The following is a 13284-nucleotide window of genomic DNA, read 5'->3' as shown; positions in this document are numbered from 1 at the left end:
TATTGAAGTCCGACCCTCTTGCATCTGTGAATGGGACCTTATCTGGAAATAAGGTCTTTGCAGGGCTCATGGGGCGAAGGTGAGGTCATTAGGGTGAGGCTTCGTCCAGTAGGACTGGTGTCCCCATGACATGGGGGGACTGGCTTGTGAAGACAGAGACGCGCAGGGAGAAGACCGCACAACCGCAGAGGTAGCGGCTGGGGCGATGCAGCCGCCAGCCAAGGAGCGGTGGCCACCTCCAGCAGCTGGAGGAGGCGAGGAGGGGCCCCTTCCTGCAGCCTTTACGGGGAGCATGGCCTCCCCCACAGCTGCGAGACTCCACACTTCTGTTGTCTGGAGCCCCCCGGCGCGTGGTCACAGCAGCCACAGAAAATTAATGCACCGCCTCGTGCCTGGAACCTCAGCAGCACAAAGCTAGTAGGCAAAGCTGTTGGTTACAGTTTGGGTTTTCCTTTGAACGAGGAGGAAAAACGCCTGTCTTCACAGCTCTAAAGGGAGGTGGTGTCCATGGCTGCCATTTTATCCATCAGGAAACTGAGGCTCAGAGAACAAGTGAGCTCTCCAAGTCAAGCAGTTAGGAAGGGGTCAAGGCTGGACGTGAACTTGGGTGTTTGGACCCCCGAGCCTTATACTCATGGCCTTTCCGTGACGCCGTGGGCGTGTATCGCAGAGGTTACCGCAGAGTCCCCAGATCCTGGTCCCCAGGTGTCCCTCCCGCTTTCTCTAATGACAAGAGCTCCCACCTCAGCAGCACCCTCGTCCTCCCCTCCTCGGGCACTACCTGGTCCGGCCACGTCTTCTGTGATCTGCACGAGCCCGTTCTCATTACGAAATTTCCATTGCAACACTGGAGGTTTTCATTGCAACATTGGAGATGCGTTCCCACCGAAATCATCTCCCCATGGACCCCAGCAGGAATGTCTGGCAGAGGGGGATTCCATTGATAAACAGCTTGGAGTACACAAACCCCGGAGTCGGCCTGGGGTGTCTCGCAATGCTGCTGGAAACTCCAGCAGGACGATTCCAGCACCAGCTGCTTATTCCGGGCCCTTGAGCCACACAGATACCCAGCGTGCTTGGGAACCCAGGGGCTCCGGGAGCCTGTCTCTGGCTTTCCCTGGGCATTCACGGAGGCTGGCAGAGCAGGGCCGTGATACCTGGGGAGACCAGCAGGGGGCCTTCTTCTAGCAGGGAATGGATTTCAGGCTGGAAGATTCTAGAAATGCAAGGTTTTGGATTCTAGAAAATCCGTCTGTCCCTTTGGGAGGAAGCCCACTGTCCTCACACTGTGGGTTGACCATCTGGCATAAAGAGGTGGGGAAAAAAAGCTGTCGTTTCCTGCCTCCCTGCCCCAGGGGGGCGCTGGCTGGGGTGCCCGGGGCAGCCGCCCTCTCCCCGCCCAGCACCCCGAGGAAAGGAAAAACATTCAGCCCTCTGTCGAAAGCAAAACCAGAACTGCAGGCTGGCTTGATTTATCTCTTGTAAATTGTTTACCTCCGGACGACCAGATGGCTCGTCTCTTGTTGAACCCTTGACCACTTCCCCCTCTCCTCTGGAGCACGTGCCTGTGCGGGCGTCCTGGGGCCTGCTTTTGGGGGAGCCCTGGGCATTCCAGGAGGCTGACTCAGTGGGCCCTGGATCCCCGCTGAGACCCAGGGTGCTGGCTAGGCAGGCAGCCAGCCCTCTGGGTGTGGTTGTCGGGAGGGAGGGCGGCTCCTAACACCCATTGGGCTCCCCAGTGAGGGTCCTCACCCCTCAACCACTTGCAGGCTCCTCCAGCGTGGTGCCTGTACCCCTCACCTGTCACCTCTCGAAAGGACCCAGAATGTGTCTGAAAACCAACATTTCCCACCTGCTCCCACCCCGCCCCCAGCTGGCTGTGTGAGGGTGGGGGACCGCTTCCCCTCTCTGAGCCCCAGGGCTGCAGCTAGAAAAGGGGTGGGGGTGGGGTGGGGTGGGGCGGGGCGCTCACATCTCTTCCTGCCGGCCTCACAGGCTGGGTGGGGGTGGAGGTAAGTGGGGTGATCACATCAAGTCCCACCCATCTCCACCACACAGCTGCTCGTACTACGGCAAGACCTGGCTGTGACTGCTTTTCGAGGGGCCGGGGGAAGGGGGCACGATGGGGCGCTCTTGCCTGCCTGGGCAGGGGGTCGGGAGCTCTCAGCCGCCCCTGGGTTCCTGGGCTCCAGCCCTAGCCTCTGCTGAAGGAGGCCTCTCCTTCGGGGCCATCTGGGTGTGCCGTGCAGGGTGAGACTTTCATGCTAAGGCGAGCTCAGAAGCCCCGAGCCTGGGGTGAGGTGTAAGGAAGCTGACGGACGTTTTTAGAAGCTCACTCCCTTTTCCGGTGGGGACGGAGGGCGAGGTGGAGGCAGGGGACCGGTGACGGGGCCTGGGCCTGGGGGAGGGGCAGATTCAGGGCGTTTCTGAGGAGCAGGGAGGAGAGGACCCTACGGCCTGGCCAGGAAGACAAAATTCTCACCTGGGAAGGGAGGCTTCGGTGGCCAGCAGGTGAGAAGCGTCCGGGTGGAGGCAGAGAGCACGGCCCCACGCTCCAAGGCGTGGCTGGGAAGGGTCGACAGACCAGGGCACAGACACACGAGGAACATCTATGACACACACACACACACACACACACACCCTCACTGAGGATGAGTTAAAAGGTGAGCGAGCGGCTGGCGGAACGCCGGGCAAGAATCGCCACCTAGGCTCTGTGGGTGGCTCCTTAGAATGAAGAGGGCAAGTCTAGGTGGACTGGACAAAGGAATGGGTAAACTGGTGAACCCCTGCAGAGGCGATTCTACAGGCAGCGGATGGACGCATCTCACTGGGAATCAGGAAATGCAAGTGGACCGACAAGGCCCCCCCCCCCGCCCCCCCATTCGGTCGGGGGTCCAGGTGGAAAGCCGACTAGGAACTCGGGCAGTTGTGAGGGTGGAAACCAGAGTCTTCAAGGCACCAGATTGGGGGTGGGGGGGCGCACTGTCATAACAGTACAGACGGGATTCCCGTCTGCGGGCCCTGGCCGGCTTCCCTGACCTGTCCGTCAGCCGAGGCTCGCGGGCCTGCGGCTGGGAGCCTGGGCCAAGGGCCTGGCGGCCTGGACTCGGCCTCCTCCACCCCCAGGGCCTGAGTGGGACAAGGTGGAGGCCACAGTGCCGCGTCTCGGTGGGGGCTAAATGAGCCAAGTGGGGTCCCCTCCCACCCCCGGCCTCTCGGCGGGTGGTCTCTGCCTGGCCTGGGGGAGCTGGGAGTAGGCGAGGGGGAGGTGAGCTGAAAGGAGGGAGAGGGTGTCCAGGAGGGCTTCTGGGATCTGCATACGGAGACCTGGGTGGGTGGGAGCTGGAGAGGGTGTGGGGTGGGGGTGGGGGGAAGACCTGGGTGGGTGGGAGCTGGAGAGGGTGTGGGGTGGGGGTGGGGGGAAGACCTGGGTGGGCGGGAGCTGGAGAGGGTGCTGGGGCGGGGGTGGGGGGATGGGTGGGGAAGGGCTGTCTGCAGGCAGACAGGGGAACAGGGCTGGGAGAGGGCCCAGGGCACCTTGGCTTTGGTGGGACTCTTCGTAACAAGTATTAAATAGCGCCTGTTATGACTGAATTGGTGTCAAGATGGGCATGTGCAAAGAAATACGTTCATTAATACCTAAATATCAATATATCCGACATAATGTGATAAAATATCCCCTTGGACCTAAGGCTCATGGTTTCGTCTCCTGAGAGTAAACCCAACCCAAGCGTTTTCACGGGCCGTGTGCCCCGGGGCCCGGGCCTGGCAGAGAGCGGGGGGAGCCAGTGGGCAGGAGGGGGATTCCTTCTCAGTCCTTTCCAGCGGGCGTGTAGAGAGATTCCACTCTGAGGCCCAGCTGTGTGTGTTTGGGGGTGGGGGGTGGGACCTGTGTCCCTGACATTCTGGAGAATCTGGGGGGCTCCTGCAACGCAGAGTGGTTGGCTGGGGTGGCCTTCAGGGCTCAGCCCACCTGGGTTTTAACCCTAAACCCGCCCGTGCTGAGCTCCCCACCCCAGGGCGTGCGCTCCTGCGAGGTCAGGCTCTTTGGGAGGAAAAGGGCAGCTAGTCTTTGGGTCGCTCCTTGCTCGCTGCCCAGTGGGGGCGACCCTGGAGGGCGTCTCACAGAGAACTCACGTTACAGCCAACAGACCCCCAGGAGGAGCCCAGGCCTCTTTGCCAAGTTCAAGTGCCTGGTCTCAGGCCTCCAGACCCTTGTCTGTGTCCTGTGCGTGTGTATTCACACATGTACATGTGTGTGTGTGCAGGGCAGGTGGCAGAGGCCCAGTGGCAGCTGCAGGCCCAGCGCCCCTTCTGCCACGCCAGCCTGCAGCTCCCCCGCCTCCCACGCCCTGCTCCCATGAGCAGGGGAACCTGGGCAGAACCTGGGGGCAGCCGAATGAGTGGCTTCCACAGGGCTCCTCTCACCCGTGGGAAATGCTCTGTGACACACGTCAGGACATTCCGGGCACCCTCCGTGCAGACTGGCAGGGCTGCCCTGGCCCGTGGCTCCCACGGGAGCTGGTTCCGCCTCCCAGGAGGTGGATGGCAGGTCCGCAGACCTTCCTGGTTGTCACAGCCGGAGCTGGGAGAGCCCCCGGCCTCCCGCGGGGACACTGCGAAACACACAGGATGACCCGGCAGCAAAGAACTCCCGGCCCAAAGGGTCTGCCGGGAGACGCTGCCGCACAGCCTCCAGCGCCGTCTGAGTGCGGGGTGCCACCGGCACTCTGACTGGCTCTGGTGCTGGGCATCCAACCGAGGCGCTGGACCGGGCACAGCGACCAGGCTGGCCTCGCCCTGCCCTCCCTGGGGGTCTCTCTGCACCGCCCCTCCCAGTCACCCTCAATTCCTCCTCCACCCCTCCTGCCCTGCCCCAGTGTTACCCCTGGTCCTACAGACCAGGATCGGGGGGATGTTTGGGAGGAGATTCTGCTGCCCCCTGTGTGTCCCAGGGCCCCCGCTGTGGTCCCCACCCCCGTTATTTTCCACCCAGCACCAGCATCTTCCACATCCCGCCCCCACTCCAGCCCCTGCACCTGCACACATGCCCCCCCGCGCCTCCCCCCCCCCATGGCAGCTCAGGATGCTCGTTCCCTGCAGAGCAGCTGTCACTTCCAAGTGACACCCCCCCCCCCCCCCCCCCCCCCCCGCTCCGCCAACCTGGTGGTGGGAGCCCGTGGCTGGTGATCCGGGCCGGGAGGGGGCCATTTAAATCCAAACGCCCTGTGGGTATTCCCCAGAAACCATGAGGCGTCTCTACCTTGTAAAAACCCCGGTAGAGTTAGCTGGGACTGGAGACGATATTTGGGAACCTTTAAAAAAATCTTTTTTAAGAGGACAGTTTCTCCCCCGATCCCAGGCTCACCATGAAAAGCAGCGTTCTCTGGATTAAAGGACCCGGAGAGCCAGCCTCACGGCGTCAACACCGTGCAGCCGGGCGCGGCTCGACCCCGCTCTCTTGTCCCCAAACCAACATTGTCTTCCCAACTGTGAGCGGTGCGTGTCCGCCGCAGGACTCGGGGGGCGTTGTTTCAAGGTTCAAGCTGAGACTCTGGCGGCCATCATTCGCGTCTCGGTCACTTTCACCCGGCGTCCGTTTGCAACATTTTCGCACGTCCTCACTCTTCAACGTCACACTCACGATGGCCTCACCAGTGTCCCCCGTGTGGCCGAGCCCTGGGCTGTTCAACCTCTGCCTTGCCTTTGGCCAGCACCCCGTGCTCTCACCTGTGAAACGGGCACAGCTGTGCTCTGAATCCAGCGCGACAGCCCACCTGTGCCTGCTCAGGTGACAGGTCCTAGTGCACCTGCAGGTCTGAGTTGGAGCAGGACACGAACCCCTCCCCGGGGAGAGCCCAGCGGGCTGCAGACTGTGGACTCCACAGGGCGGGGGGCAGCCTCGTCTCCAGAGCGGCCTCCCGGGGCCGCCCAGGCCTCCTGTCTAAACGCACACTCCTCGTCCTGGGCTATTTTGCCATTTCCTCTCATGCTAAACCAAAGGGGTTATTTTGGAAGCTCCTATAAGCAAACGGAGCCCTGGCTGGCATTTGAGCGGATGTGTGAGGGCCCTAAGTGAGGGGCTTGGGCAGAACAGCTGCCCGGCCCCGGGAGCCCAGCAGTTAAATTTAGAAGCCTTACCTCCAAATGAGGTGAAATTGCAGGTTCCCTCGGCGGGTGGGTGGCTTTGGCCAGCAGTGAGCGGGACAGATTTAGTGGAGCCAGCTCCGGCTCCCTCCAGCCACACCTCGGGGGAGGAGGCCTGGGCAGCGCCCGGTGTCTGGGGAGCAGCTGGCCGTGTGCGAAGCCCCTCCGGCTGCCAGTCTTGCCTGCGCCCACCAGCTGCACCCTAGTGGCATCGCCAGTGAGCGCTGCCCGGGTTGCCAGGCCGGAGAGGGACAGCGAGGGACACTTGGAGAGAGGCGGTCTGGCCTGCCACCAAAGGTTTGGGACCTGCACGACTTCTGGGCCTCTCGCTTCTCTCTCCCAGGGCCCAAAGAGGTCTCTGGCCTATCTCTTCTCAGGCCTTCCCACAGCCTAGCAGCTAAAGGGTTAATGCCAGCCGCTGTGTGGGAGGTGGGAGGAGGGAGGAGGGGGCTGCAGGTGAGTGAGTGAGTCCCCCAGGTGCCCAGCCTCTGTTCTCTGTGGTCACGGGGGCTGGGCAGGGGCTGCCCACTGAGGGCACCTGAAATTCCAGGGGTCCCAGCCCGGCCATCCCATCTCCAGCCCTCCGGCTGGACGAGACAGCAGCGGAGGCTGACTCCAGTCCACCGGGGTCCACAGGGCCCGGGGCTCCCACCCCCTGCAGCCCGCGGGGCGGGAGCCTTGATTTTTTCCAGGCCACCGTCAGTGCTGTGTTTCCGGCCTGGCGGGTCCCCTTCGCACGCTGGGGCCCTCGCCTCCCCCTCAGCCCGGGTCTGGCTCACGGGAGCCGGGGTGTGCGTCCTCTGCTGGCCCCTGGGAAGCCAGTGCAGCCTGGGACGAAGTGGCCAGGCTGTGGAGTCCATTGCACCCAAGGTCAAATCCCAGCTCGGGGGTTTCTTCCCTGCGTGACCTTGGATGAGTCATTTCCCCTCCTCTCTGAGCCTTGGTTTCTTGATTTGCAAAATGAGGATAATAATGGTGCTTGGTTCCTAGAGTATGGGGAGAGAGTGAAATGATGAAAAATGCCTGGGAAGTAAATGATGTTTATTTTTTTTAAATGGTTTTATTTACTTATTTTTAGAGAGAGGGGAAGGGAGGGAGAAAGAGAGGGAGAGAGAAACAGCAATGTGTGGTTGCCCCTCAGGTGCCCCACCCCTCCCTCCGGGACCTGACCCGCAACCCAGGCATGTGCCCTGACTGGGAATCGAACCGGCAACCCTCTGGTTCACAGGCCAACACTGAGTCCACTGAGTCACAGCAGCCAGGGCTAAATGAGGCATTGAGCCCTTGGAACAGGCAGCAGGCAGAGTGCTGGCTACCCAGGCTCACCCGTCAGAGGCTGCTGCTTTGGTAGATAGCTCATGAGCTCCTGTTTGCACCCGCTGCGGTGCTTCTGGTCTCAAAAGGCAGCGGCCGAGTCGTGGCAACGGGCTGCGCGCCTGCAGAGCCCAGAAGACGTGCTCTCCGCTTGTCTGCGGGGAACGTTGGTCTGCCCTTGGAGTCGGGCACGTTGCGGAAATTTGTTTTTGTTTTTTAAAAAATTTTTAGTGTTGCAGGTTCGATTCCCAGTCAGGGTACATGCCTGGGTTGCAGGCCATGACCCCCAGCAACCGCACATTGATGTTTCTCTCTCTCTCTCTCTCTCTCTCTACCTCCTCCCTTCCCTCTCTAAAAATAAATAAATAAAATCTTTAAAAATTTTTTAAAAAAATTTTTAATTGATTTTTCTATTCAGAGAGAGAAAGGAAGGTGGGAGAGGGAGAGAGAGAGAAATGGTGATTTGTTACTCTACTTATTGATGCATTCACTGGTTGCTGCTTGTATGGGCCCTGCCTGGGGATCGAACCGGCAACCCTGGGGTATCAGCATGACAACGCCCCCACACACCAAGCTGCCAGCCCGGGTGCCTAGTGGAAAGGCTTTTGAAATCCCCGCCGTTATGCACCCCCTGCCTGCACCTGGAGCTGCACAGCCAGGTGAAGTGGGGGAGGCGGCCCCTGCCTCCCGTCACTGTCCTCTGTTCCCATAAAGGTGTATTTCGAATCTTCCCTTGCCCCGGGCTGGGTCCAGAGCCCAGGTCCCCACTGCTGACCTTGGGGGGTGGAGGGGAGGGAGGGCCAGGCTGTCTGAGCAGGTTCGCCCAGAGCAGGAGGCGACCGTGGCGCGGTGGCGAGGACAGGCGGTCCTGATGTGGGTTTACTAATCAGCAGGGAAGAAGCCTAACTGGTAGCGCTTGCTGATGTCGTGCTGTCGGTACTGCTGCTATGGTAACAGTAGACTCTACAGCGCAGGTGGGGGCTGTGGGGACCTTCCTGCAGGGCTGGGGCACATCCCAGGGTCCTGGACACCTGACCCGGACACAGAGAAGGGCCAGCGTTTCGCACTCGGGCTCTAGACCCAGCGCTGCCCCTTTCGAGCCGGGTCCCTGGGCCAACCCCATCCCCTCGCTGAGCCTCAGTTTCCTCATCTGTGGCTGAATTAGGTTTGCAGCAGCGCCTTGGCCTGAGGGGGAGGGGTGGATTTAATAAGATAATTGACATAAGGCATTTAGCCAGGGCTGGCGAAATAATGAGCCCTCAGTAAACGATGCCTCCATCGCCAGGCTGCCTCGGCTCCCCCATCCGTACCCAGTGCTACTCTGTTGTCCGTGGACTTACAGGGGGTGTCAGTCCCCGGAGCCGGGGCTTGCCACGCCATGGGTGCATGCCGCGCCGTGGGTGCTCAGCGCGTGCCCCCCAGCTTCCCCCGTCAGGGCTAGAAGTCACCCACTGGCTGCTCCGTCTCGGCCCCTCACCTCCAGGACAGGGGTCTGGGTCAGAGCAACAGCCCGGAGACAACCAGCTCTGCCTGAGGGTCGCCCGCACTGTGGGCTCTCAGCTGACTGGCCCCTTGGCCCTTTTACCACTGTGACCGCTGCGGCCCAGAGCGTGTGGGGGGCACAGCCACGGCCGGGGCTGGCTTTTCCGCTTTGTGATCCCTGTGGGGCGGCGGAGTGGGGAGTGCACAGGGGGAGGGCGTCGGACTTGTGGGGGCTGCACTGATCTGTGGGATTCAGAGTGAGGGCTCTGGAGCCTCTGGCAAGGACTGACACACGAAAGGCAGGACTGGCTGGGGTGGCTCAGTGGACTGAGCACCGGCCTGCAAAGAAAAGGGTCATGGGTTCGATTCCCAGTCAGGGCACATGCCTGAGTTGTGGGCCAGGTCCCCAGTAGGGGGCGCACAAGAGGCATCCACACATTGATGTTTCTCTCCCTCTTTCTCCCTCCTTTCCTCTCTCTACCAAAAAAAAAAAAAAAAAAAAAAAAGGCAGGACTGGGCACTGGAGAGATGTGGCTTGAAAGACAAAATTATTAAAATTATTCCAGGCCGAGGCCCCACCTGGCAGAGGTGTGGAGACTGGACTCGGCTGGAGGGGGCAGGGGGAAGGGGAGCGGAAGCAGGGGCCTCCCCAGCAGGAATGTGAGGGAGCCGGCAGGGCAGGGCTGTCCGGTAGGTTTGGCCTGGCCCCGCCCTGGCTGAGGAGTGAGGTCTGAAACTGTAGCAGCAGAGATTTAGGTTAGATAGGGAGCAGAGCTTTCCGATGGTCCCTGCTGGAAGGCAGTGGGCGGGCGACGGTCCCGAGGGATGTCCTGGCGTCCTTCCAGTTCAGGGATGGTTTGGAAAAAAGAGAAGGCAGCTGGCGCTCTGGGCCGGCCTTGCTGCAGCCTGGGTCAGAGATGAGGTGGTGGGGGGGCAGGGGCCCCGGGAAGCCCCGGAGGCTGGCCTCGTGTGAACGGGGCCTTGTCACCCCCCGCTCGAAACCCTCCCGTGGCTCCCAGACACCCTGGCCCAGCTGCAAGGCCGAAGTCCTCCCTGGGGCTCCCAGGGCCATCACGACCTGCTGTGCTGTGTGGGCCTCTCCCACCTCGCCTGGAGCCGCCTCCCAAGCCCCTGAAATCAGACCATGTCATTTGTACCTCCGGGCCTTGACCATGCTGTTCCCTCTGCTCAGGCACCCTCCCTCCCCTCCCCTGCCCCTTCTCTCCTCCTCAGCCTTTCCTTCTTGGCCCCTGGTTGCCTCCTCCGTGGCTGGGTAAAGGACCCCTGGGTTCCCCCTCCACTTCCCTGTCGGCTCCCTACTGCGCTTGTCCGCTGGCTCATTGGCCCCCTTGCAGGACTGGGAGCCCTGGAGGGCAAGACCTCTGACTGTCTTGCTCAGTACGTTGTCTCCAGCACCGTGTCTGGCACACAGTAGGTGCTCAGCGAAGATTGGTGGAAGAGGTGAGGGTTACTGGTGGAGAGGAGCAGCAGAGGGGAGGGGAGAAGAGCTGGGTTCAGGAGGCACTATCCACCCCCCACATGAGGACGCAGCAGTGCTCGGGCATCGGGAGCCTGAGCACAGAGCACGGAGACCTGGGTTCGAATCTCGCTCCTGCAGCTCCTCCCAAGCAGGTTCCCTAACCTCACCGAGGCTCAGTTTTTTCCTCTGTGAGCTGGGGACAGCACCAGCTGTCCCCCGTTTGTTGTGAGGACCCTGGAGGCCATGGCGGAGGGGTCCATCACCACCTCATGCTCTTACCAGGTGGCTGGGCAAGGCTGACTCTCCCGTCCTCTCCCCACAGGTGACAGCCATGTCGGTGAGGGTGCGGTTCCTGTCCTCTGGGGACACGGGGGCCGTGGGCGTGGTGGGCCGGAGCGCCTCCTTCGCCGGCTTCAGCAGCGCCCAGAGCCGCAGGATTGCGTAAGTTCTGCTGCCTCGGTGGGCGGGGGGCTCGTTCCAGGGCTGGGGTGGGGGGGCGCGGCAGGGCCGTCGTCTTCCCACTGCCCGTGAGGCTGAGGCTCACGCTCACGCCGGGCCCACCGCCCAGGACAGAGTGTGCGGCACGTGGTGCGTGGTGAGCGCGTGCGTGTGCATGAGAGAGCAAGAGAGAGAGCGTCTTGGCGTCCGGAGAAACCTCTCGGGCCCACTTGGCAGAGCGGGAAACTGAGGCCCGGGGAGGCGGAGCCGGCCCCCAGCCACACGGCCCGGCCTGACCGATTCGGAGTCGGAACTTGGCTCCGGGGGCGGGGCTGGGCTGGAATGTTCTTCCTGTTCGGGAAGACGGAAAATGGGGCCACCTGTCCCGGCCCTCTGGCCTGGGGCGAGTGACCTCACCTCTGAGTCTCAGTTTCCTCATGTGCGAGAGGAGGATCCCAAGTGTCCCTCCCTCTCACGGGGTTGTCGTGAGGGCAGCAGGAGGTGGCCCCTGGCGGGCGGCCAGCACAGGCTGGCTCACCGCAGGTGCGCGTGAGCGGTTGCGAAGGAGGAGGAGCAGCTTCGGGGCAGACAGAGACGGGCCTGGGGTCAGTGCCGACCCTCGGGCGTGAGTTCACGGCCGCTCCGCCAGGCATCTCCTCCAGCTGCAGGCGGTCCCCGGGGGACGGTGTACGGTGTACGGTGTGTGGGTCTGCTTCGGGGGCCACTGCCCTGCAGTCCAAGCCCGCCCGGGCCCGGGCTCCAGGGCTCCGTGCCGCACCACGTGGACCTCTCCCCACTCCCGGCCTTGGCACGGGTGTGCCCTTCCCCGGCACGCTCCTCCACTCTTCCCCCGGCCAGTTCCCGCCTAGTCTGCTTCACCGCCCCGTCCTGAGGGGCCCCTGGGCCCCGGACCAGGCCCTCACCCTCCCACTGCACGTTCCCTCGGTTTAACAGGAGCTCATTAGGGCCCCCCCCCCCCATCCGACTTGACGCTGAGGCCCTCCCCGCTCACTCACCTTGTCCCTGGGCGGCCCAGCTCCGAGGTGTGCCTGGAAGTGCGTCTCGGGGCTGAAATCCCGGGGAATCCCCAGTTCATTCCACAGACATGTGTGGAGCGCCCACTCTGGCCAGCCCTGGGCCCAGCCCCCCGGGAGAGGCCCAGGCCCCGCCCTCCTCCAGGGCAGCGAACAGCAAGCCGACCACCCCCCAGAGGGACGCAGCTGCGGCCAGTGCAGGGAGGAACTGCAGCAGGCAGGGCAGGAGGGCTGCACGGAAGAGGCCCCTGACCCCAGCCTCCGAGGGGGGGACGTGTGGGTGCCACCATGAGGAGGCGCACAGTAGGCCTCCCTAAACGCGGCTGAGAGGCTAATGGAAACTGACCAGGGAAGGATGCTGTTTCCCGACTGAATGAACCCTGTCTGAGCTGCCTCTTTCTGGGCCTCTTCCGGGCCCCCATCCCATGGTCTGTAATCAGGGCTGCTAAGCTGTGACCCTCCCAACTATACACCCTGGCATGGCGAGGGTCCCCTCCGGAGGCACCGTGGGCACTCTGTCCTGTGACCTGGCGGCAGGGAGGGCCCGCAGACTGGCACAGGGCCCCTGGAGGAGATTTAACCCTCTGCCATCACCATCTAGGGCTCCTTTAAGTGTGGAGCAGAGGACTCGGGGCTTTCTTTCGCTCTGGGCCCCCCGAACTCTGCAGCCGGTCCTGCCTGCTCCTCCCCTCCTGTCAGGCCTTTCGGGGCCCCTGGGCTTCCCGCATCTGTGGGAAATGTCCCCTCAGGCCCCACGGGGAACTCGGGCCAGAGACTGCCCCCAGGTGGGCCCCCAGCCTCTTGCTGACCCCTCCCAGACTCCTGGGGTCGGCCCTCTGGGAGGGAGAGACTAGACGGGATCCAACCCCAGACACCAGGGCTCATCGGTCAGCGGCAAGGGAGCAACACCTGCCCCCTAGTCCAAGAGAGCGGCCCCCAGAGGCTGTAACTGTCCTGGCGGCTCCCCCTCCTGGGGGTCCGTCCCCCCTGTGGGGGTTTCCGGAGGATGCTGGCCCCGACCGGTTCTGTGGTTCCTGCGTGGCTATGACCCGGCCTCAGCCTCTGCAGCCCCCTCGCCCCCGGTGAGGAAGGAGCTGCCCACAGCGACCGGGAAGAAGCACGTCTGTTTATAATGTCCTGTGTCCGCCCAGCTCCCCGGGGTCTGGACCCTCGGCTCCAGGGCCGGGCGGCCTGGATCGGGTTGCAGGCCTCACCTCTGGCCCTATTTCCCAGGTAATTCAACCGGGCCGAAACTCAGCCCCATTGCCAAGCACCCAGCGGCCGGTGCGGGTCAGGCAAAATAACCTTCAACGCAGGGCGGCAGGGCTGGGCTCTGCTTAGATGGGCAGGTAGGTGGCCCCTTGGTCCCCTGCCCTACCCCTGCTCTGG

General features: G+C 62.8%; 1 protein-coding gene across 1 annotated transcript in view; it reads left to right on the top strand.

The window, feature by feature from the left end:
* Positions 1 to 13284, top strand: part of RIPOR3 (RIPOR family member 3) — a 60972-nt gene that overhangs the window by 27019 nt on the left and 20669 nt on the right. Inside the window, exon 2 of the mRNA XM_028524567.2 lies at positions 10746 to 10864. Within this exon, the coding sequence (XP_028380368.2) occupies positions 10746 to 10864 (119 nt within the window). The remainder of the gene's footprint in view (positions 1 to 10745; positions 10865 to 13284) is intronic.

Source organism: Phyllostomus discolor, chromosome 9, assembly GCF_004126475.2.
Source record: "Phyllostomus discolor isolate MPI-MPIP mPhyDis1 chromosome 9, mPhyDis1.pri.v3, whole genome shotgun sequence".
Lineage (NCBI taxonomy): Eukaryota > Metazoa > Chordata > Mammalia > Chiroptera > Phyllostomidae > Phyllostomus > Phyllostomus discolor.
Note: the sequence above shows the minus strand (reverse complement) of the source record. Positions and strands in the feature narration are given on the sequence as shown.